This window comes from Schistocerca americana, chromosome 8 (assembly GCF_021461395.2).
Source record: "Schistocerca americana isolate TAMUIC-IGC-003095 chromosome 8, iqSchAmer2.1, whole genome shotgun sequence".
NCBI classification, from domain to species: domain Eukaryota; kingdom Metazoa; phylum Arthropoda; class Insecta; order Orthoptera; family Acrididae; genus Schistocerca; species Schistocerca americana.
Window position 1 is genome coordinate 117,981,449 of NC_060126.1, and position 21,703 is coordinate 118,003,151.

The window sequence follows — 21,703 nt, forward strand, 5'->3', positions numbered from 1 at the left end:
CGTCGAATGCTCGTTTTCGAAGCACTCTTACTCGGAATAGTTTTCATATAACGTGGCTTGAAATTTTAATTCTTTACTGAACGAAGTCGTTAGAGAAATTTATTTGCCTGCCTTGTTATTATTCATCTTTAATTTGGTCACTTTGTTAATTCTCTTATTCCTACCAAATAAGAAACGGAAAAATAACTAAATGAACGTACTTGGGAATCGAACACAGTTTCCCTGCTCCCAAGCCAAATGCGGCGGTTTCATTGTACAGGGTTGACCTTACGGGTACATAATTGGCAGCCAAAAAAATATTTTTCATCGATTTCTGGGAGATGATGCGTTCGCGGATCCCATATATTATGATTAAAAGTGCTGAGTTTCTGATTTTCTACAGATCTTATCAATTTTGAGCCAACTGCTTTTCATGAACTTTAGGTTTGTTTTTCTCAATAATCGGGGGAGAAGGGAGGCATTGAGCCAAACTATCTTACAGTCTTTCATTTTAGATTGTACGCAAGTGAACTGCGAAATGTGAGAAATATGAGTTGAATCGGTTCTTCTTGTCTGAAGCCTTCTTCTTATTAGTAAACATACCAAAGCTATAGAGAATTGAAACAGCCCACTGTATCCATGCACCCCGAATACTAGTCCCACACCATCGTGGGAGAACCGCTGTGGATCTAGGCCTATGGGCATTTCCTGTGGCTAGCGCAGCATTCGTGTTGTCTGTGAACTGCGCACGGGCAGTCCCGTTGTTGCCACACTGCTCAAGAAAAAAAGGGGTTCAGATTTGAATCTCAGTGCGGTACAATATGGCATGTACCACGAAAAAGAGGAGAAGTGCCTTTGATCTTTAGGGAGATTATTTGGACTGCATTTTAAGAAGAGTCACCTTGGATCATACCGTGCGGTTGGGACGACGAGGATCATATTCGTCCAGAGGATGGGGTAAGAAAAGTTTAGGGAACCGACGTAAGGGATATTTGTCACTGTGGATGTCTTGATATGGAGTTGTATAGGGTGTAAACATGATGGGAAGGACGTTCATGTTGGTGCTGGTGCGGCAAAGCCTGTGAGGTTGATAGAGTTTTAGGGACGATGTAATTCCACCAACTTTTCTGGACGTCATATGATGCAGGACGTTTTGGAGTGTTGGAAAAATATGTAAACATTGGAGAATGCACATAATATAGGAGGTCGAATGTAGTTAAAGGAAAGGGGTACATTTGAGTAGTGTGGTGACAGGATGATTATGTATTTTGTATAACGGAGTACGCAAGTATTTTTCACGTGTTGCACATTTAATGTATGGAATCACTAAGTGGACTACTTCTGGCTATCGAAGGCTGCGGCAGAGCTGTATTTGCTCACCTCGTCTTCAGACCAGAGGGCGTAACAGACGCCGTACATGATCCACAGCACCACTGGCATCTGCAGCACGGCCAACCGCAGTTTCAGCAGCGATCTCCTGGAACAAACACAGTGCAAGATTAAGCGTGTCGGATTTCGTGGGAATCTAAGTAAGATGTTTACTCCAACGGAAAACGACTTCCACATATCAACCAGGCATTGCAATAAATGTGTATACAACTGGCTTGCGGAGAACAATAATATAAAGGTCACACAGGCCGGTCCATTACTTTAAATTACAAACGACCACTAGATGGCACTACTGAAATTTAAAATTAATGATAGTAGTATGGCTGTGGAGGTTATGGCTCACTTTGGCTGAAATTGGACCACTGTTGTCACTTGCGCAGCTCAATGCCCCACCCATGATGTGCCAAGCAAAGCTCCTTTTACCTAGGACATCATAATTACATTCAACAACTCAAACGGATATACGACAGAACTTTTACCTGCCTTCAAGGATGCAGAATTCTTGAACATATTCTGAATTCAAATGTAGTAAATTTCAGTAAGACAGAAAAGCTTCTGCCCACAAATCTGTCCACATGCGAAACTCGGTTTGCCGTTTTCTCGCATCGCCGTGGATGAAGGGCAACAGGTAGAGGCCATATCTCCAGATTTTCGGGAAAGCTTCTCTCACGGTCTCCCGCTGCAGACTTTGGTATTAGTGAAGACACTCGTATGCGGAATATGTTCTCAGATATGTAAATGGCTCGAAGATTTCTTAAGTAACTCAACTCACCACGTTGTCCTCGAAGGCAAGTGTTTATCAGAGACAAGGTTATCGTCACGAGTGCCTCAGGGAAATGTGATAGGACTGCTCTTTTTCTCTATATAATGATCTGACGGCCGGGGCGCACCAATCTGCGACTGCTTGCTGATAACACTGTGGTGTATGGAAAGGTGCCGTCGTCAAGTGACTGTAGTAGGATACATGATGACTTAGACACACTTTATAGTTAGTGTGATGGGCGGCAGCTTGCTTCAAATGTAGGAAGGGTAATTTAATGCAAATGAGTAAGTGTTGTTCAAAATGGTTCAAATGGCTCTGAGCTCTATGGGACTTAACATCTGAGGTCATCAGCCCACTAGAACTCAGAACAACGTAAACCTAACTAACCTAAGGACATCACTCACATCCATGCCAGAGGCAGGATTCGAACCTGCCACTACAGCAGTCGCGCGGCTCCGGACTGAAGCGCCTAGAACCGCTCGGCCACCGCAGCCAGCTACTTTTGTTGTTCGAATATAGTATTAGTAGTGCGCTGCTGAACACGATCGCGTCGATTATAGAGCTAGCCGTAACGTAGGAAGCGCCGTGAAATGGAACGGGCACATAAGGAAGGTACTAGGGAAGGCGAATGGTCGACGTCACTTTGTTGGAAGAATTTTGAGTAGCTCATCTATATAAGAGACACCGTATGGAACGCTAGTACAACCCATCCTTGAGTGTGTGAGTTCCGCACCAGGTCGGATTAAAGGAAGGCATCGAAGCATTTCAAAGGCGAACTGCTACATTTGTTACTGACGGGTTATATCAACACGTAAGTGTTATGGAGATGCTGCGGGAACTCAAATGGGAATCCCTGGAGAGAAGACAACGCTTGTTTCGCGAGACACTGTTGAGAAAATTTAGAGACTGACTCCGGAACTACTCTAGTGCCACCAATGTACATTTCGAGCAAGAACCACAAGATAAGATAGCAGAAATTAGGGACCGCACAGAGGGATACAGAAGAGTCGTTTTTCTCTTACTCCATTTCCGAGTATAACATGAGTGAAGTCGCTATTAGTTGTACGCTCCACCCCGCATCGTATGTTGGTTTGAGGAGTATGTATGTAAACGTAGCTGTGGATGTAGACGTAGAAATAGGTCAATGTGCGTGGAGGAAGATGAATCATTCCGGCAAGCGGCTCACCTAGAGTCGTGGGACATCCCAGCTATACGAATCTTTTTACGGAAATGGTGCGCCAGTTTAAATGCTGGTCGCTGTTTGACACAACACCCCAGTCGATCTAATAGGCCAGCCTCAACGTTTACAGACAAGTGAGATAGATTTGAGCAAGCTTCCTGTAGTCCTGTTCGAATGCGATTATTACACACCTCAGCCCCTCATCAAAGACCTTGAAGGGCAGACGATTCCTGACAGGTGAGGATGTGCAGTAAGTGGCTACAGACTTCTTCATGGAGCAACACACAGTGTTTTACCAGACAGGTAACTTCAATCTGGTGCATCAGTGAGATGAGTGCCTCCGTTCTGACAGAGATTTTGCCTCATTGACGTACCGATTTCAGGAGAGTATGGCCAACTGGAAACTCTTTGATCGCTCCTTACACAATCCATTTTCTCTATTTTGGAGATAGATGCAGATCTTGTTTCAAGTTTAAAGAAAAATTGAATGTGTTAGCTACATTTCGCATCCAGGAAAACGTGATCTAACATGGACCACACGCAATCTCATAGCGACCCCTATTATTTATTGCAAACTATTCTAATTTCGTACAGAACTTTACTAAATATGGGGATGTGGCTTCGTATGACTTCAAACACAACAGTAACGAGATGTGAGTTACGAGTGGTAGGGCAACTGCCGTCATAGAACGGCTGGTCAGCTTAGAAACAAGTTAACATAATAAACAAAAATATACTCAACTTATGTTTCCCTAGAGGCACGAAGACTCATTACAGAGAATGCAGCAAGAGACAGAGTCTAGCTATCACAAGTCAACAAAGAAGAGGCAAGGAGTACTAAGGACGAACGATTGTATTGTAACGAAGTGGCCATAGGTATAAGTGGACTGTCTGGGTCCCGGTGGCCTTCCTATATTTCCGGCAGCAGAGGGCACTTGTGGTACGGGGCTATTGGAAAACGGCTCAGTGGGCGTGTACCATTGGCTCTGCCAGATCACAAGTGAACCCTATTGTCATATAAAAGAAACTTGCAATCCCATTGCCAACTTTGCGACGTGTGTGGGGTGGTATTGATAGAAAACACCAAAAACATCACAATAACTATCACTGTTAACGAAATTATAGGCAGTTCTTCATACAGCTGACGATTGAGGCTATGAGCCGCGTAAGAATCATTTATTTGACCGAATAGTTTCTTTAAAATCACTTGAGAAAGGCTGCGTGCAACTGGTATGTACAGACCTCCATTCCTGCAATGTGTCTGAGGTGGACAGGGAGAGTTTCATTCGTAACGGATGAAGCAAACAGCTCAGTATGCGACAGGCAACTGAGGTAGCTGCGCCTTTGGCACAGAGGGGTGGACTCTTTCAGAACTGAGAACAAGAATGCTTTTCTGCACACAGGTGAAGTAATCTTGTACGAGCCCTATAGTAGCCGTTAGGAAGTGATTGTTATGCTCTACCTTGTCAAACCAGTAGAAAGCACGTGTGTAATGTAAGAACATTGTGATAAAGGCTCCTTCCATCCTCACGGCCAATCTCTCTGCAGCTGATACTACGTTGTGCTTTGGTAGGATTTGCTTCCTCCGCTTCTTGCACATTCCTGAAAGCTCAGCCAGTAAGTTGTGAACAAACTGTAAACACTCTGTATGGCTAACACAGTACAGATGATTAGCAGACATGTTGATCAGCAAAACAACAAAAAAAATTGTGTAATCGGACTCTTTGACATTAGATAATTTTTGAACACGTCTTAGCAAAGTGGAGTCAAGCGGAAAACGGTCATCAGGATCGTCAAAAAATGTCGAAATATCGCACCATTTGTACGACTCTGCCAACATGAGTGCTCGAGAACATCACAAATCTGTGGTAGGTGTCAAAGAGCTGGCAGGTACCTGGTAAAGCTCATGGGGTGACAACAGCTGCGACGGAAGGGCAGCCTCCAGAAGGCCCCACAGCCGGTGTCAGCGTGGGTGGGGGCGGCCAGCCCCCCGGGGCCGACGCCCTGCCGCTCGCAGTAGACCACCAGCAGGCAGAACATCTGGTACACGGAGATGGCGAACAGGTCCTGCTCCAGCGCCGCCATCAGGTAGAACGAGCGTGGTAGCATCACCGACATGAACGCCACCACCGACGCCACCTGGAATCACCAGCTAACCAGCTCACTGATGGATTAGTTCCCACGGTGCTCGGCGGATGCATCCCAACGGGATCAGGGAAAATAATACATCCAGCTATAAAACTGAGACATCTGGAAGGAATTATCACAAAATTTGTCATTTTCGACTTTGTGATCTCCCCAGCTTCAATAAATTTGAAGAAGATCATTATTCCACCTCGTTGTTTCTAAAATTATTTTGTTTGCGCTACTATTTTGGAAACTGCCCATTCTTAAGAGCATCTAAACAACATACACTCTATTAAAAGGAGAGCTGGCAGATTAAAACTGTGTGCCCGGCCGAGACTCGAACTCGGGACCTTTGCATTTCGCGGGCAAGTGCTCTACTATCTGAGCTACCGAAGCACGACTCACGCCCGGTACTCACAGCTTTACTTCTGCCAGTATCTCGTCTCCTACCTTCCAAACATTACAGAAGCTCTCCTGCGAACCTTGTAGAACCAGCACTCATGAAAGAAAAGATATAGTGGAGACATGGCTTAGCCACAGCCTGGGGGATGCTTCCAGAATGAGATTTTCACTCTGCAGCGGAGTGTGCGCTGATATGAAACTTCCTGGCAGATTAAAACTGTGTGCCCGACCGAGACTCGAACTCGGAACCTTTGCCTTTCGCGGGGAAGTGCTCTACCATCTTTTTTCTTTTTTTTTCAATTTCTTCAGCTAAAGTTCTTTTTTTTATCTCATTTTGTTCTACACTGTCGGGTGACTTTGTTCGGGGCGGACGTCCGATGACACTCGTTCTTGTTCTTTGTTGATCCATTCACTCAGTTTTTTTATTACAGAGGGTAGCTAACCCTCTGACCGAGCACGCTGAGCTACCGTGCCGGCAACCATCTGAGCTACCGAAGCACGACTCACGCCCGGTACTCGCAGCTTTACTTCTGCCAGTATCTCGTCTCCTACCTTCCAAACTTTACAGAAGCTCTCCCGCGAACCTTGCAGAACCAGCACTCCTGAAAGAAAGGATATAGCGGCTCTGGCTAAGCCATGTCTCCGCTATATCCTTCCTTTCAGGAGTGCTAGTTCTGCAAGGTTCGCAGGAGAGCTTCTGTAAAGTTTGGAAGGTAGGAGACGAGATACGGCAGAAGTAAAGTTGTGAGTACCGGGCGTGAGTCGTGCTTCGGTAGCTCAGATGGTAGAGCACTTGCCCGCGAAAGGCAAAGGTCCCGAGTTCGAGTCTCGGTCGGGCACACAGTTTTAATCTGCCAGGAAGTTTCATATCAGCGCACACTCCGCTGCAGAGTGAAATTCTCATTCTGAAAAGGAGAGCTGATTGAACGTTGCCTGCGAGAGTGGAAGCTGTCACCAAGCCTAAGGGTGGGCCAACACCTTACTGAATTCCAGCATTACCGATGGAGGGCACCACGACCTTGTAAGTCATTTTCAGCTAGGTGTCCGGATACTTTTGATCACATAGTGTAGCTGCCCCTTCGGCACAGAGGGGTGAACTTCTCCAGAATTGAGTACAAGAATGCTTTTCTGCACACATTTGAAGCAATCTTATCCCAGCAACTGTTATTAAGTGATTGTCTGGAGCTACAGTGGATACAGCGCTATACAAACACATTAGTTACCTATAGTAACTGCCAAGCATAAGTGTGCACAGAACGGTCGTCAGCAGTCCTCATCTGAAATATAAGGTGCTTTACATGGTATTGTTTACGAGAACAATAGCATTACTATCTTATTAAAATACTACATCCTGTCAGAAGCAACAGGAAAACAAACCTTGTAATGTGTACTACAAATCACGTGCAATTGCCATATGTGCATGATTGTGTCGGAAAATTCTGAAGTTTCATAGAATGAAAGTGCCAGCTGCACTATCTATACAATTTCAGAGTATATGACTCTCTTGTACTAACAATTGTGTGGGGGACATTGGTACTTATATACACGAATCATGCTTTTAAGACAATTGTCAACACTTATTTCATGAGTGAAACATAAGTATTTATACGATATATGATTGATAAAATATTAGTAGGTGATCTACGAGTATATATTGTCAAATCGCAAAACTAATATCTTGATACATGAAGCTGAAGAATAAGTGATATTATACCTACTTCTTTATTGTAAAACTACATCACAGGAAACCCTATAACAGCAACACAGCACATCACAGCATGGGGAACAGACATCAGAAATGAAATGCAGGCAAAACGAACATCTTAACCACATACTAACCAGTGCCAACATAGAGAATAATGAAGATAAAATGAAGGGTTTATTTCAATAGTGGTACAAGTCCATTACCTCCACTTTCCTGTCTATAATCCTTCTGACATTAATGGTCCAAACAAACTGAAAGAAAGGTTTATCTCTAGCAAGAAGCCATATGCTTGAATATTTCTGGTATGTCAACTGCAGATTTTTCGGCGCTCATTTAACTTTAGGACTCTGTATCTCAGAATGAACAAAAATGGACTTGTAACACTATTGAAATAATCCCTCCAAACAATAGCAATGAATCTAAGGTGAAACAAATAACTTAGGTATGACACCGATTTGTGTATATAAGTCTACATATCTCCCACATCTCAAATATAAATTTCAGTATGACAGAGAGATATACTCTGAAATCATATCGACAGAACAGTAAGATTCTTGTATTTTTATTCTCTGACTGACAGTCAAAAATTTTCTTACCCAATCGTGCACATGAACAGGCATACGTAGTGTGATCTGAAGTAGACATTACAATGTTTGTTTTCCTGGTGCTTCTGTCTGGCTATGGTATTTTAATAACGAAGTAATACTATTGTTTTTCTAGACTGTCGTGCCTCGTATTGTGAATGAGGATCATTGACGAAGAAATCTCCACCCCACCAAATTTCTAAAAGGTTCCAACAAATCCTCGAACGCTATGCGCTTCTTGTCGCTTATGCTCTAGTTTACCGTCCCCCACATGGGTCATCTACCATGTCATTAAATTCCTACACTTTTTTACCCACATCGAACACCTCCGCATCTCCTATACTATCAACAAACTATGTTCTAATAAACCCATTGTTTCCCCTCTGATCACCAACCGTGATATGCTGGGGCACTTTTATAAACAACATCCTACACCTACAGATACTCCACATCATATCCCAACGCAACTTTAACCAGGTCCCTCTCCCAGATAATGAAACCCGCTCCGATATTTATCCATCCTACCAACTATAGCTTTTTCCACCTGTTTCCATTGCACTTTAGGGCTCCCTCTTCTTTCCTCCCTCCCCATTTCACTCCCTCCCTTCGCCTCCTCATACTATGGCCCTGCCCACCCATCGAACTCATCCTTTCTATTTTTGCCGCTATCCGCCTTACAGCCTACCCTCTTTCCGCAGATGTGTACTCACAACCACACTAACGTTTAATCTCCTCGCAACATCTTCACCCAATGCAGGTCCTTCAGCTTTTTAGTGAAAGTATAGTGCTTCTCTTTAACGAACGTTGCTGTTTCATTTTAATGTTTTTAAACGTCTATTTCGTCTTTTTACCTTTATCTGCCAAATTTTTTATTTCCTTTTTAAACTTTAAACCAAGAAAACATCACTGTGTATTTATAATCAGCACCATATTATATTTTACAACCTTTACAATTTTCAATCCATAGACACGTTTTGTCATTTCTTCATTTATTTTCTGTAAATGGATAATCTGAAGAGCACCACTAGCCGCCCAAATGGGGCGAGGATGTTGAAATGACAATAAGAACAGTTGACGACCGCTGTGCACAAATAAGCCTAGCACGTGATTTTTTGATGAAACGAGGACGATTGATCCCTATGAGTTCCTATAGGTAATTAATATGTTTGTATAACGCCACATCCACTATATGACTTTCATGTTTTAGCTCTGCTTCCTATGATGTGTCATGGTTTTTAGATGCACTGGAGCATTATGAGTGCCCGAAACCAGTAGTGCAAACACAATAATTTAAAACAGCCTGATGGAACAATTTCCTTCTTCAAACAATGTTTGTGTTTTATGCACAGGCTGCACTTTGAAGCCTCTATAATTCTCTGTCATGTATAAGTTACTTCATCTGTGTACAACATGTGCAACTTATCTCCAACATATCCTGCTCATTGTTATTAGCCTTTTCCTCTCTTTACAGTTTTTACCTACTACGTCACTCCAGCTCTAGACGGACTCTTTCTTTCTGCTTCAGATGTGTTCTACAAACATATCCTTTTTATTTAAGTTCTGTCACATAGTTTGTCCCTGATTAGATATAGTACCTCTTCATCTGTTAACGTATCTACCCATCAAATGGTCACCAATCTTCTGCATCGCCACATTCTAAAACCTTCTGTTCTCCTCTTGTCTTTACTGTTTATCATAAATGGTTCACTTTCATCTACGCATGTCCGAAGGAGCTTTGCATCCTAATTCGGAATAACACAGGCACTGCAATATCGTATCATATCGTACGTTATTATCTTGTCCCGTTTCTGTTCTGAGGATTTCGTTCTTAGTCATTCTTATTTTTCCCTCTTGGTTCTTGTACATATTATTTTTTAATCAACTTTACCTACAGCATACCGTACACCCATCGCGCCCCAGTTTACATTGCAGAACATTTTTCTATGTTGACGAATCCGATGAATACGTCCTGATTTTTCTTCCTTTATCAAGCACAACGTCAGAATTGTCTCTTCGGCATCTTTACCGTTTCTAAATCCAATATGATCGTCATAGAATAGATTCTCAATTGTCCTTTCCATTCTACTGTATGATATTCTCATTAGCAACATGAATGTATGAGCAGTTAAGCTGGTTGTCTACCATCGAAATTATGTGGATGTAACTTTTTTCAAAATTCGTATGGTACGTCTATATAGTTTCATAAAATTTGCACATCAGCTTGAATAATCGTTTAGCTGCCATTTCCCTCATGATTTTAGAGCTCCCTAGAGTATGTTATCTATGCCTTCCATCTTTTTTGACGGCAAGTCTTCCAAAACAAACAGATTCCTGTTTCTTCTCGCATCACGGCATCAGTCAGCGTCTCTCCCTCGTTGCAGCATTTGATGTACTTTGTCCACCTGTTTACTCTCTTCTCTGCGTTTTACGGTGCCATTTCTCTTGCACCTTAATGATGACACGTCTACTCTTAATTTCATCGAATGTAGTTGGTAAAATTCTTCAGGGGGTACGACTGCATTATCAATGTTTAAAATTCAGCGATGTTTCGGTCACTGTAGGGAATTTTCTTTCCACAGGATGTTTTTGCCAACTACTGAATGAGAAAACCTTTAGTTCGTATATGTTGACGGAAGAGACTGTTATCGTAATCTGATAGGACGATAAGAATGAGGAAGAAGTGTGTTACAAGTCCTTTATCGATGATTGTTATATTTCTTGTGACTGGTGGATACAGATGTTCATAACTGGTGTTAACTTAATTGCTTGCCTGTGGTTGGTGGAAATAAGCGAAGGAGAAACGGGTGGCAGTTGTGACGTACTGCTGTTTACTTGTTACCTAGTGCCTAGTGGGCACCTGTGTGTATTGCTTCATGTGAGCTGGCGCTCCGTAGCGCTGCCAAGAAGACGGAAGTCGGTACCCGCCCTGTCTCCATGTTTACTTGTCACTTGGCTATTTCTAACTTTGCCCTTGATGGTAAGAGGCTGTTTCACCAATACCCAGGCTTCTCGGAATTCGACCTATTTGCCGCAGTTATTCTGGCGTCCTATCAAAGCTGACTTGGTGTACATGAACCAACCAAGGACATCAGCTGTCTTTTTCTGATTTTCACGCTTCATTGCTTCGTAAATGAACTGAAGTGTTTCTTTAATTACCGAATGCTTCTTCGCAGTTATCTTGTACTTGTATTTAGTACCCCACTTCTTTCCAAATTTATTTTTCCGGGTGATTTTCTTCAGTCTAATCTTCATCACTAATAAATTGTGGGGTTAATCGAGGAACTCATTTCATCTCTCATTCCACATTTTCCCGTAGCTATGGAAACGTTTCCGTTCAAAGCGCCACACTAAATTTTTGCCTACGTGTTGGTGCTTATAAGCCCGTGTCGAAGTCGTGCTGGAGTCCATATACGCTGCAGTGACGCAATCAAACGGAAAGTTTTTGATCGTCCCATATACTTTCTGAATGACCCGTTTAACGTGTTAAAATACTTTGTCTATACAAGACAAGCAACCTCTGACATACCGGGTATATGCTGATCACATAGACGGTAGGTCCCGTGAGCTTGGACGCAGGCCCAGTCAGGACATGCCGCAGGCTGAGGGTGTACACCCCCATCGTGGAGATGAACGCCACGGTGGAAATCACTATAGCCGACACCAGCAATGGACCGAGAGCTGCAACAAAACACTCTTTGGGCTGTTGAACTGCAACCGCATATTTTACATCAAACATGGCCAAAAAGTTTTATCAATAAAGCAAATAAAATCCGGTGTGAGCCCACGATCATTGTGAATATTTTAAGAATAAATCTTTCAAGATTGCTAAAAAATAGTCTTTATTTTCTACGACGTTACATCGTCTGGCACCATCAGATATCTGAACAAGATAAAAGGCATGTAAAGAGTGACATGCGTTTGTTATACAACATCATTCTCCAAAAATTAAAAAAGTTAATAAACATTTTTAAAATTTTCAGTCTCTAAAAATCTTCTGAATTGCGAAACGAGATCAAAATCTATACTTATCTGGGCGTCAACTAACAACTAATTTTAAAATTATAGAAAGATGTAAGTATTAGCCGATAGGTGACGCTAGCGGTACGAGGAGGGGGGGGGGGGGGGGGGATCCCTTCAAATTTTACTTTTATTTTATTATCATTCTAAAAGGTAGACATACCTCAAATTACAAAGATGCCGAGTCAAATTATAAAACTCGTTTAAAATGAATTTAACTACTTATTAATGACATTTCAGATGCGGACATTCAGTTCATGTGGAACACAGTTAAATGTGACAACGAGTATTCGTTGAATCTGTCAATAATGTCTAGACAACAACAGAATTTCTCACTAACGGGAAACTGCGTGGCAGCTGGACACACTGTCCACAGAGCTATGGAGGCGGACCCTTACTAAAAAACACAATAAATGTTCTGGCCCATCAGTAAATAAAACGTTACTAAAAAGGATGGCATCGGTTGAAGGCAATGGCAAGGAAGGATGTCATTGGACCCGGTAAAAAATGCTGATCTGCTGTATAATGGCTATGTCACGGTGAAATAAAATTTATGCTCGTATGGAGACCATTGTGCAGGAAAAAGCAAGGACTACAGTGGCAAGTTGATGAGCAGGACAAGGTGACTTTTCACTTGATGTAAGTTCATTCTTTACAGTCACTTCACCATACGCATACTACTGACACATTGCGCGATGTGAAATTAAAAATTCAAACAGTGAAGCCGTTTTCACTAGTTAAGTGTGTACTAGATAACTGTCGTGCACGTGGCTTGATTTGTTATGATTTTCAAAGTATTCAGCATCAACTCTTTGGACTATAGCGGACGTATTCACTTAGAGAGAATTCAGCAAATGTATTGATAATTAAAAACTTATACATCGTTCCCTCTCAATTGCACTTGTTTTTCCCAAATGACTAGATTCGGTCACTATTCGATCATCTTCAGAGCAATCTATCGTGTCGGTGCAGGGATTACACATCAGAATACGGTATTACGTGATTAAATAGATTGCAGGATGATATTGTTATCGAAATTTGCCGTAGTTAAAGTGCGACTGAGACGGAAATTAAATCATATGTAAAGTTTTGATTAAAGTCTTGTATTATAATACCTAAGAATTGGGTTATTCTTTGCTATATATGACTATACTGAGTTCCGCAACAACTATCTTAAGAGTGAAACTGACAAACATTCTAAGTGCCATTTCTTCTCAAAAAAGCGCTTTCAGTGATATTGTGTCTTGATATTCTGTTTCATGTACCTAGACTTGTTTCAACTACCAGATCACGGAGGAGATGTTTAAAACATTCATTACTGGATGGTGCATGGTCCTGTTGCCTGGTGGTATTCCGCGTTCGATTTCCAAGTGCTACGCGTCAAGGTCTCCTCCATTTTGGCTGATGGACAGCTCCTGCTATTAAACAGAGTGCATGCAACCTTCTATTTCTATAAAAAAGAAAAATATTTGTAATGCGAGGAGGCAATTTGGGTTAGAAAACAAGTTGGAGAACTGAACAGAAAGCTTCACGGGTCTCGTAAACGCTATGAAAAGACATTTCTTCCTTAACCGCACAAATGTCCTACGCTAAACATCTGATCCCAAGAATGCAGTCGTGTAACTCCATTTAACTCTGTTATTCTGTTATAGGAATTTTAAAGCATATGAGAGATGAATTTCGTTGACTACAGTTTTGCTAGTTACAATATTACTGGTCCACTCCTGTATTTGCACTAGCATAAATAAAACGTAGTGACTCAGTATTAATGGCAGTTGAAATAAAAGCCTTAGAACCACCCATTTCACCGGTATGGTACCCAGAAAGTTCATAATAAATTATTTATTTTGTAATTTGTCCCACTATTTATTGCAGTGATGATGTTAGCAGCGTAGTTCTATGCTACCAGAATACCTTCTCAATTTTTTTGGATACAGTTATGTCATACACAATAAATAATGAGTAACATTTTTTTCTGTGAGCAAGTTGGTTTTATTCAGACTTCCAGTTCAGCGTTTTTCCCCCCTCTTTTGGCTACAAAACTCTGTTTTTCAACACATCTCATTTCAGTGTAAAGGCTTTACGCCGCCATAAGGGCCTGCATTGTAACATTCTACTAGTTGACTCCGGAGCCACAGTATTGCTGCATTAGTAATCCCCATATCATCCACGTACACTACTGGCCATTAAAATTGCTACACCACGAAGATGACGTGCTACACGCGAAATTTAACCGACAGGAAGAAGATGCTGCGACATGCAAATGATTAGCTTTTCAGAGCATTCACACAAGGTTGGCGCCGGTGGCGACACCTACAACGTGCTGACATGAGGAAAGTTTCCAACCGATTTCCCATACACAAACAGCAGTTGACTGGCGTTGCTTGGTGAAACGTTGTTGTGATGCCTCGTGTAAGGAGGACAAATGCGTACCATCATGTTTCCGACTTTGATAAATGTCGGATTGTAGCCTATCGCGATTGCGGTTCATCGTATAGCGACATTGCTGCTCGCATTCGTCGAGATCCAATGACTGTTAGCAGAATATGGAATCGGTGGGTTCAGGAGGGTAATACGGTACGCCGTTCTGGATCCCAACGGCCTCGTATCACTAGCAGTCGAGATGACAGGCATCTTATCCACATGGCTGTAACGGATCGTGCACCCACGTCTCGATCCCTGACGTTTGCAAGACAACAACCATCTGCATGAACAGTTCGACGACGTTTGCAGCAGCATGGACTATCAGCTCGGAGACCATGGCTGCGGTTACCCTTGACGCTGCATCACAGACAGAAGCGCCTGCGATGGTGTACTGAACGACGAACCTGGGTGCACGAATGCCAAAACGTCATTTTTTCGGATGAATCCAGATTCTGTTTACAGCATCATGATGGTCGCATCCGTGTTTGGCGACATCGCGGTGGACGCACATTGGAAGCGTGTATTCGTCATCAGCATAACTGGCGTATCACCCGGCGTGATGGTATGCGTGCCATTGGTTACATGTATCGGTCACCTCTTGTTCGCATTGACGGAACTTTGAACAGTGGACGTTACATTTCAGATGTGTTACGACCCGTGGCTCTACCCTTCATTCGATCCATGCGAAACCGTACATTTCAGCAGGATAATGCACGAGCGCATGTTGTAGCTCCAGCACGGGCATTTCTGGATACAGAAAATGTTCTACTGTTGCTCTGGCCTGCACATTCTCCAGATCTCTCACCAATTGAAAACGTCTGGTCAATGGTGGCGGAGCAACTGTCTCGTTACAGTACGCCAGTCATTACTCTTAATGAACTGTGGTCTTGTGTTGAAGCTGCATGGGCAGCTGTACCTGTACACGCCATCCAAGTTCTGTTTGACTCAATGCCCAGGCGTATGAAGGCCGTTATTACGGCCAGAGGTGGTAGTTCTGGGTACTGATTTCTCAGCATCTATGCACCCAAATTGCGTGAAAATGTAATCACATGTCAGTTCTAGTATAATATATTTGTCCAATGAATACCCGTTTATCATCTGCATTACTTCTTGGTGTAGTAATTTTAATGGCCAGTAGTGTATGATCACTCAATGGGAAAAACAGACGAAATTCTGAGGTGCGCCATCCGGGATGTAGGTTGGACGAGGAAGAATAATCCTCTGAAGTTTTGTGAGTTTATATTGGATACGCAGACTTGCGTAAGGCCTTGGGTGGAGTGGTCTGTTTGAATTTTTGTAGTGACGATCGCACTGAAGTTGTTTCTTCAATTTCCTGAGGATTGAACAATACACTTCCGAGCTGACCGTTGCACCTTGGTGGAGGACATGAATCGGAATAACCCCTTCAGGCTCTCAGAAGACTGTCGCCATGACTTTACCGGCTTAGGATGAGGCTTTGAACTTTTTCTTCGGGGGAGATGTGGTATGACTCCACTCCATCGTTTGCCGTTTCGTTTCCGGATCGAAGAGATGAATCCATTTTTCGTCGCTTTTGACAGTGTTCGACAAAAAATTGTCACTACCTGGCGCGAAACGTGCAAGCAGTCCTGCACGGACGGACTTTCTTTGCTCGTTGCGGTCCTCTGGTAGACGGCGAGGAACCCAGCTGGTACACGCGTCTGAGTATCCCATGTGGTGGACGAGTATGTCAGCACTACCAACAGAGGCATTCAGCTGAGCAGCGAAATGATTGTTTGTGATCCGTCGATGACTTCCAGTGAGAGTGTCTGCACGTTACAACATTGCAGCAGTCACAGCAGCTGTGTGCGACCGGCCGGCTCGCAGGAGATGAGGCAGGTTTCGTGACCTTTTTGCAGTGATGGCAGACGCTTTTGTTCACTGCCAGGTCTCCATGAAAATTCTGAATACCAACGATGCTTTGGTTTTCCGTCAAAAGAAACTCGCTGACAACTCTCTGTTTGGAACGCGTCACCGTTACAGACGCCATTTAGAAGGCTACATACGGCGCCGACAGGTATCAGAAATTCATGAACCTATAGGAATTGAAGCTGGAATATTCCACGATGTGCCACAAGTTCCGCATTTTTTGAACTGAAACTGATCGAAAAAAAATTAGTTGCATTACTTATTGAACGCCTATCGTACACTCCTTACAAATGTGAAATTTGGCACTTAGAATGATTAACATTTCCACTCGTAATTTATTTAAGTCTCATTCTTGCCAATCCTACTACAAAAATCAAAGGAATTTGACAGCGCCGACTAGGGTAAGTGACTGGAGCAATATACAATATGATATATAGTCTCCGTCTCGTATGTTTAACGTTCCTTTCATATTCCATCAAGTCCGAAAAGTTTCGGGCGTCACTCTCATTTTCATGGGCCGTTTGTATAAAAACCTTGTAATTGTTATACGCAAAGGTGCTTGAAAACGAGCGTGACGTCTGAAATGTGGTGCTCTTGACGGATTATTAAAGCTGCGTTAAACAGCCAAGATAAAGTCATTACTTCATACACTATCAGTACGGCTGTGATATCGCAGAACTCAGCCCTTCAATGGATGGATGAAGTTGAAGACCTCATCTCACATCGTGCATTTGCTGAACACTGCTTGTATCTTAGCATGGATCCAAGGAATATGAGATTGAAACTTATGATCCCATTACGTACAACGAGCATGGTTTTGTTGCTGCAAAAACCACATTATGTTGCTCTTACTGGCCGTACCGAAACGGAAATCTTACTTAGGCTGCTGCATCTAAAGGCCATTCCACAGAAACTGATAATGAATCTCGTCATCAACATCAGAACAGTAATATGAAGGACCTGCAACACACATTTCTCCTATTACGCCAAAGCAGTACAAAAGTATTTTTGATTCTAAACCATTGCCTTAGGAAAGACATTGCACCATGAAACGGCACAATTGCAATACGCTTAGTACAAGTGTTTTTACACACTCATCTATGCAAAAGTTTGTGGTTGACAAAGAACAGCAGCACTAAATGCGACAAAAAGAGAATGATAAGCAATTACACGTCCTTTTCACCAGAAGACTGAATACTGTTGCAAATTCTACACATGGTGCAATGACAATTGCTCAGACTATGAAACAACAAAATTTGTGGGTGACTTTTACTAAAGAAACATTTTGATTTTGAGTTATATTAATTTCCAATAAAGTAATCCTTTATTTACATACTGTTCAAGAAGATTTTCGTTCCTGTTATTCTTAGAATGGTGTTAATTTCGAAGACTGGTTCGATATACGTTTCTACGTTAATCTATCCTGTGTAAGCCTCTTCATGTCTTCACAGCTATTGTCACCTATGTCTATTTTAACGTGCTCAGACCTTGGTCTCCATCTATAATTCCCCCTCCGCCATCCCCCCCCCCTCCACTTCCGCAACCGCCATACTACCAAACTCGAGGTTACTTGTTGTAGAATGTACGCTATCAACCAATACCTTCTTTGAGAGAGGCTGTGCTGTAAAATTCGTTACTACCCGAATTGATTCAGCAGTTCTCTGTTAATCATACAATCTACACATCAAATCTTAAGCATTGGTCTGCAGCCCCACATTTCAAAAGATAATTGCATAATACCTTTGTCATTTGTTAATCAACATTTCATTTCTATTCAAGATTGCACCATAGAGAAATATCTTTGCAAAAGTTGCCTAGTAATTATCATAATTATAATTATAATGACTCATTATTATATATTATTATTATATTATATAATTATATGTATTATTATATAAATACAATATTATGTATAATATAATATAATATTATAATTATAATATTCAATGTTACCATGTTTCTCTTCTTCAGAAACGATGCTTTTGCAATTGGCATTATGAATTTTTGTACCCCCTCTACTTACTTTTGGTACGTCATTTTCTAACCTACATCTCTCAGCAAGGTCTGATTTAATTTCACGATATTCTTTTGTCTTTGTTTTATTTTTTGCTGATATTCATTCAGTGAATCTACTCTTCCAAGTAATTTGCTATCTCTGACAACATTACAATGTCATCATCATCAAAGCTTTTATTCCTTTTCCTGAACGTTAGTTCCCTTTTCAAATTTGTGCTTTAACTTTTTTAAATGCTTTTTCAGACTGAATAGCATCGGGAATAGTTTTCAAAGCTGCCTCCTTCCCTCCTCATCAAATATTTCCTTTCATGTCCTTTGACTCTTATTACTGCAGCTTAGTTTCTGTACAAACTGAACTTTTCGCTCTTTCCCTTTCTCTCTGCCATCTTCAGAGATTCGAGGAGTGTATTTCAATCAGTATTGTCACAACTCTCTCTAGATACACAAATGCTATAGATGTAGGGTTGCCTTTCTTCAGTTTATCTTGTAAGACAAGTCGTAGGTTCGTTACTGCCACAAACTGATCTTCCCTGAGCCCAGCCACTACAAGTTCTCCATTCTTCCGCGATAACTTGCGTCTGTATTTTGTAACCTTGATTTGTTAAAAAGATGGTTCTGTAATATTGATATCATTAGCACATGCCTTTCTTGGAACTGGAGGCCATGCGTTTTTCTTGAAGTGCTTTATCTGTATCATATGTATTTCATAAAAAAATGGGAATAATTTTGGCATCGTATATTCTCCCAAGGATCTAAGTAATTTTAAGGGACTACCACCTGGTCAGACAGTAGATATTGAAAAGTATGCTGCCTCTTTTGATGAACCATATGTTAGTTTGATCTCTCCACAAATGGCTGCACCTACGATACTGCTATTTGGATCCTGGCGTGGGGGCAAAATGCGTAGCATTAGTTAATTAATTATTGTACTGTATTATGCTTCATAAGAACAAAAGTGTATTTAACTTTTATCATTGTCATACAGAATTACTTCTAATTTTTCAAAATATTAGAATTTTTAAATAATGTAAAAATTCATACTGTGAGGGGCCATTTTGTTTCATTTTTTCTGGAAACTACAGGATGAAGGGAAATTTTATCGTTCGTAAAAAAGGTATGGGTGAGCATGATGAAGCTGACGATGCTTACTTGTTCTTCCTTCAAATTCTTTTTTGAATAGTAAATGTGATAGAAATAAACATAAACGTGTGTAGTTTTTGTGTACCTCTGGTGACGAGAAATGACTAGAGGAGTTACCTTTCGTCAAGTCACTGATGCAGGTGGTCATAGCAAAAATCCGCTGAGTGAGATGATGGCAGCATTAAGATGACAACACTGAGACGAACGATGACAACAATAGAAGTGTTAAGCTGTAGTTTATGGTCTAAAACGGAAAACCTACATTTTTGTGTAATATCTTATAGTAATAAAAATCGAAATCCGCGGAAGAAGACACACAGGGGTAGAGTAATTTGATATGTGGTTTTGAGTAGAAAAGACTGGTTGCTGACGCAACTGCTTGATTTGAAGGCGATCTAGAGTGACCGATCTCATTAAAAACATGCATCTGAGAAGGAACAATAAACGAGAATTATCTTAAATATCACTACAGTTGGTGAATAAGTTGGCTATAGTGGATATCTGGGTAGGTTGGCAGACCTGCGTAGAAGTCGCTGGCCGAGGGCAGCTTGCTGAGTGTGCAGTTGGTGGCGTTGCCCGACAGCTCTTCCAGCAGCCGCTCGCTGGCGGTCCAGAAGAACTGGAACACCGGCTGGTACTCCCTAATCATGGCCGCGCCCTCACAACTCAAGGACAGCGCTGTATCCCGCCGCAGGCCGTGGCATCAACGAAGCGGTGTGCAACAAACCGTCTCAGCTGACCTGCTGTGTCCACTTGTTTGCTGTTAGCGGGAAACCTAAAGGGAAAGACAGACGAGTCTCAAACCTTTTTTTTGTACAAGTCGAGCTGTAAATATCTGTAGACACTATTCCAAAATTTGTGGCCATTATGCTGACGGGAGAACATCCTGAACAGTGAGTTTTTTTGTACATGACTGATGTCGAACTCCGTGGCTGTTATTTAACTGAAGGCTGTTGGGGGTGACCACAGTCAGCCACAAATACTTTTAAGAAGCTTTATTTATTCCAATGACTGTTTTCGGTTAATCTCCAAATTATTACAATTGTTTTAGTATGGTGCTAGAATAGGTAGCAGTATATCATCAGCTCGTGTACTGCATAAGATAACTTTAGTCATAATTAGATAGCACCGCTTAACGTGCTGTATGGATGAATTTTTTTGATGTAGAAAACTAAGTTAAAAACGAGACAAACGGAAAAAGTAAGTAAACTGTTGATTATTTGAAAAGTACTCATTATAGTTGTTAATACGTGTATCCACTGGGAGACAAGACGATCAATGCACTCAGCGAAATAGTTTGTTGTTACCTTGGGAGCTATGATTGTACGCAGACGTGCAACTCTTCGTCCGAAAGTAATTGACGGCCACGAAAGTCTTTCGTCAGGGCTTCAAAAATATGGAAATCGCATGGAGGATATGAAAGGGCTTCTCAGCTAAACTTCTGCAGCGTAGTCGAATAAACCTTGGAAACATGTGGACACCTCTTTACACATTTTCTGTGCAATACTGATCCCTCCCCACGCGATTTCTGTAACTTTGAAGTCCTGCGGAAAGACATTCCTCACCGTTGATTTGTTTGGCCGAAGTGGTGTACGACTTTCATTGTTTTAATATCAGAGATTGAAACAACTATCCGACATACTATACTACTAATCTACTTTCATATTGTTTATGTTTCATTAAGAAATCTACACTATTTTATGCACATTTGCAAGGCTTGTCGAGAAAGTGAGTTCCGATCAGAAATGTCTTATTTGCGATAGTTGGCTTCACTTTCCAGCTACTTCTCTACTTAGTCGCCGCTCCAGCTAGGACATCTGTCGCAACGTTATACCAACTTTCCAATACCCTCGTCATAGAAGGCAGTCGCCTGTGCTCCCCGCCAATTCTCTACGCTGACTCGTTGTCTTTGCGAAAATGTTGTCTTCATAGCCAGTAGTTAATGTGAGCTGAGATGAAACACAGAGAGAGCCAATTAGCGTCTGTAGTGCTAGTGATCAAACACTTTCCATCGAAAACGCTGCAGGAGCATTTTCATTGCCCCTGCAAAATGGTGCAAATGGCTCTGAGCACTATGGGACTCAACATCT

The 21,703-nt window shown here is 41.9% G+C and overlaps 1 protein-coding gene across 1 annotated transcript in view; it reads right to left on the reverse strand.

The window, feature by feature from the left end:
- LOC124545613 (organic solute transporter alpha-like protein) overlaps window positions 1–20,262 on the reverse strand; it is a 46,103-nt gene extending 25,841 nt beyond the window's left edge. Inside the window, exons 1-4 of the mRNA XM_047124561.1 lie at window positions 20,133–20,262; window positions 11,656–11,837; window positions 5,206–5,450; window positions 1,360–1,456 (exon numbers count right to left, since the gene is read on the reverse strand). Coding sequence (XP_046980517.1) covers window positions 1,360–1,456; window positions 5,206–5,450; window positions 11,656–11,837; window positions 20,133–20,262 — 654 coding nt within the window. The remainder of the gene's footprint in view (window positions 1–1,359; window positions 1,457–5,205; window positions 5,451–11,655; window positions 11,838–20,132) is intronic.
- Between the last annotated feature and the right edge of the window lie 1,441 nt (window positions 20,263–21,703).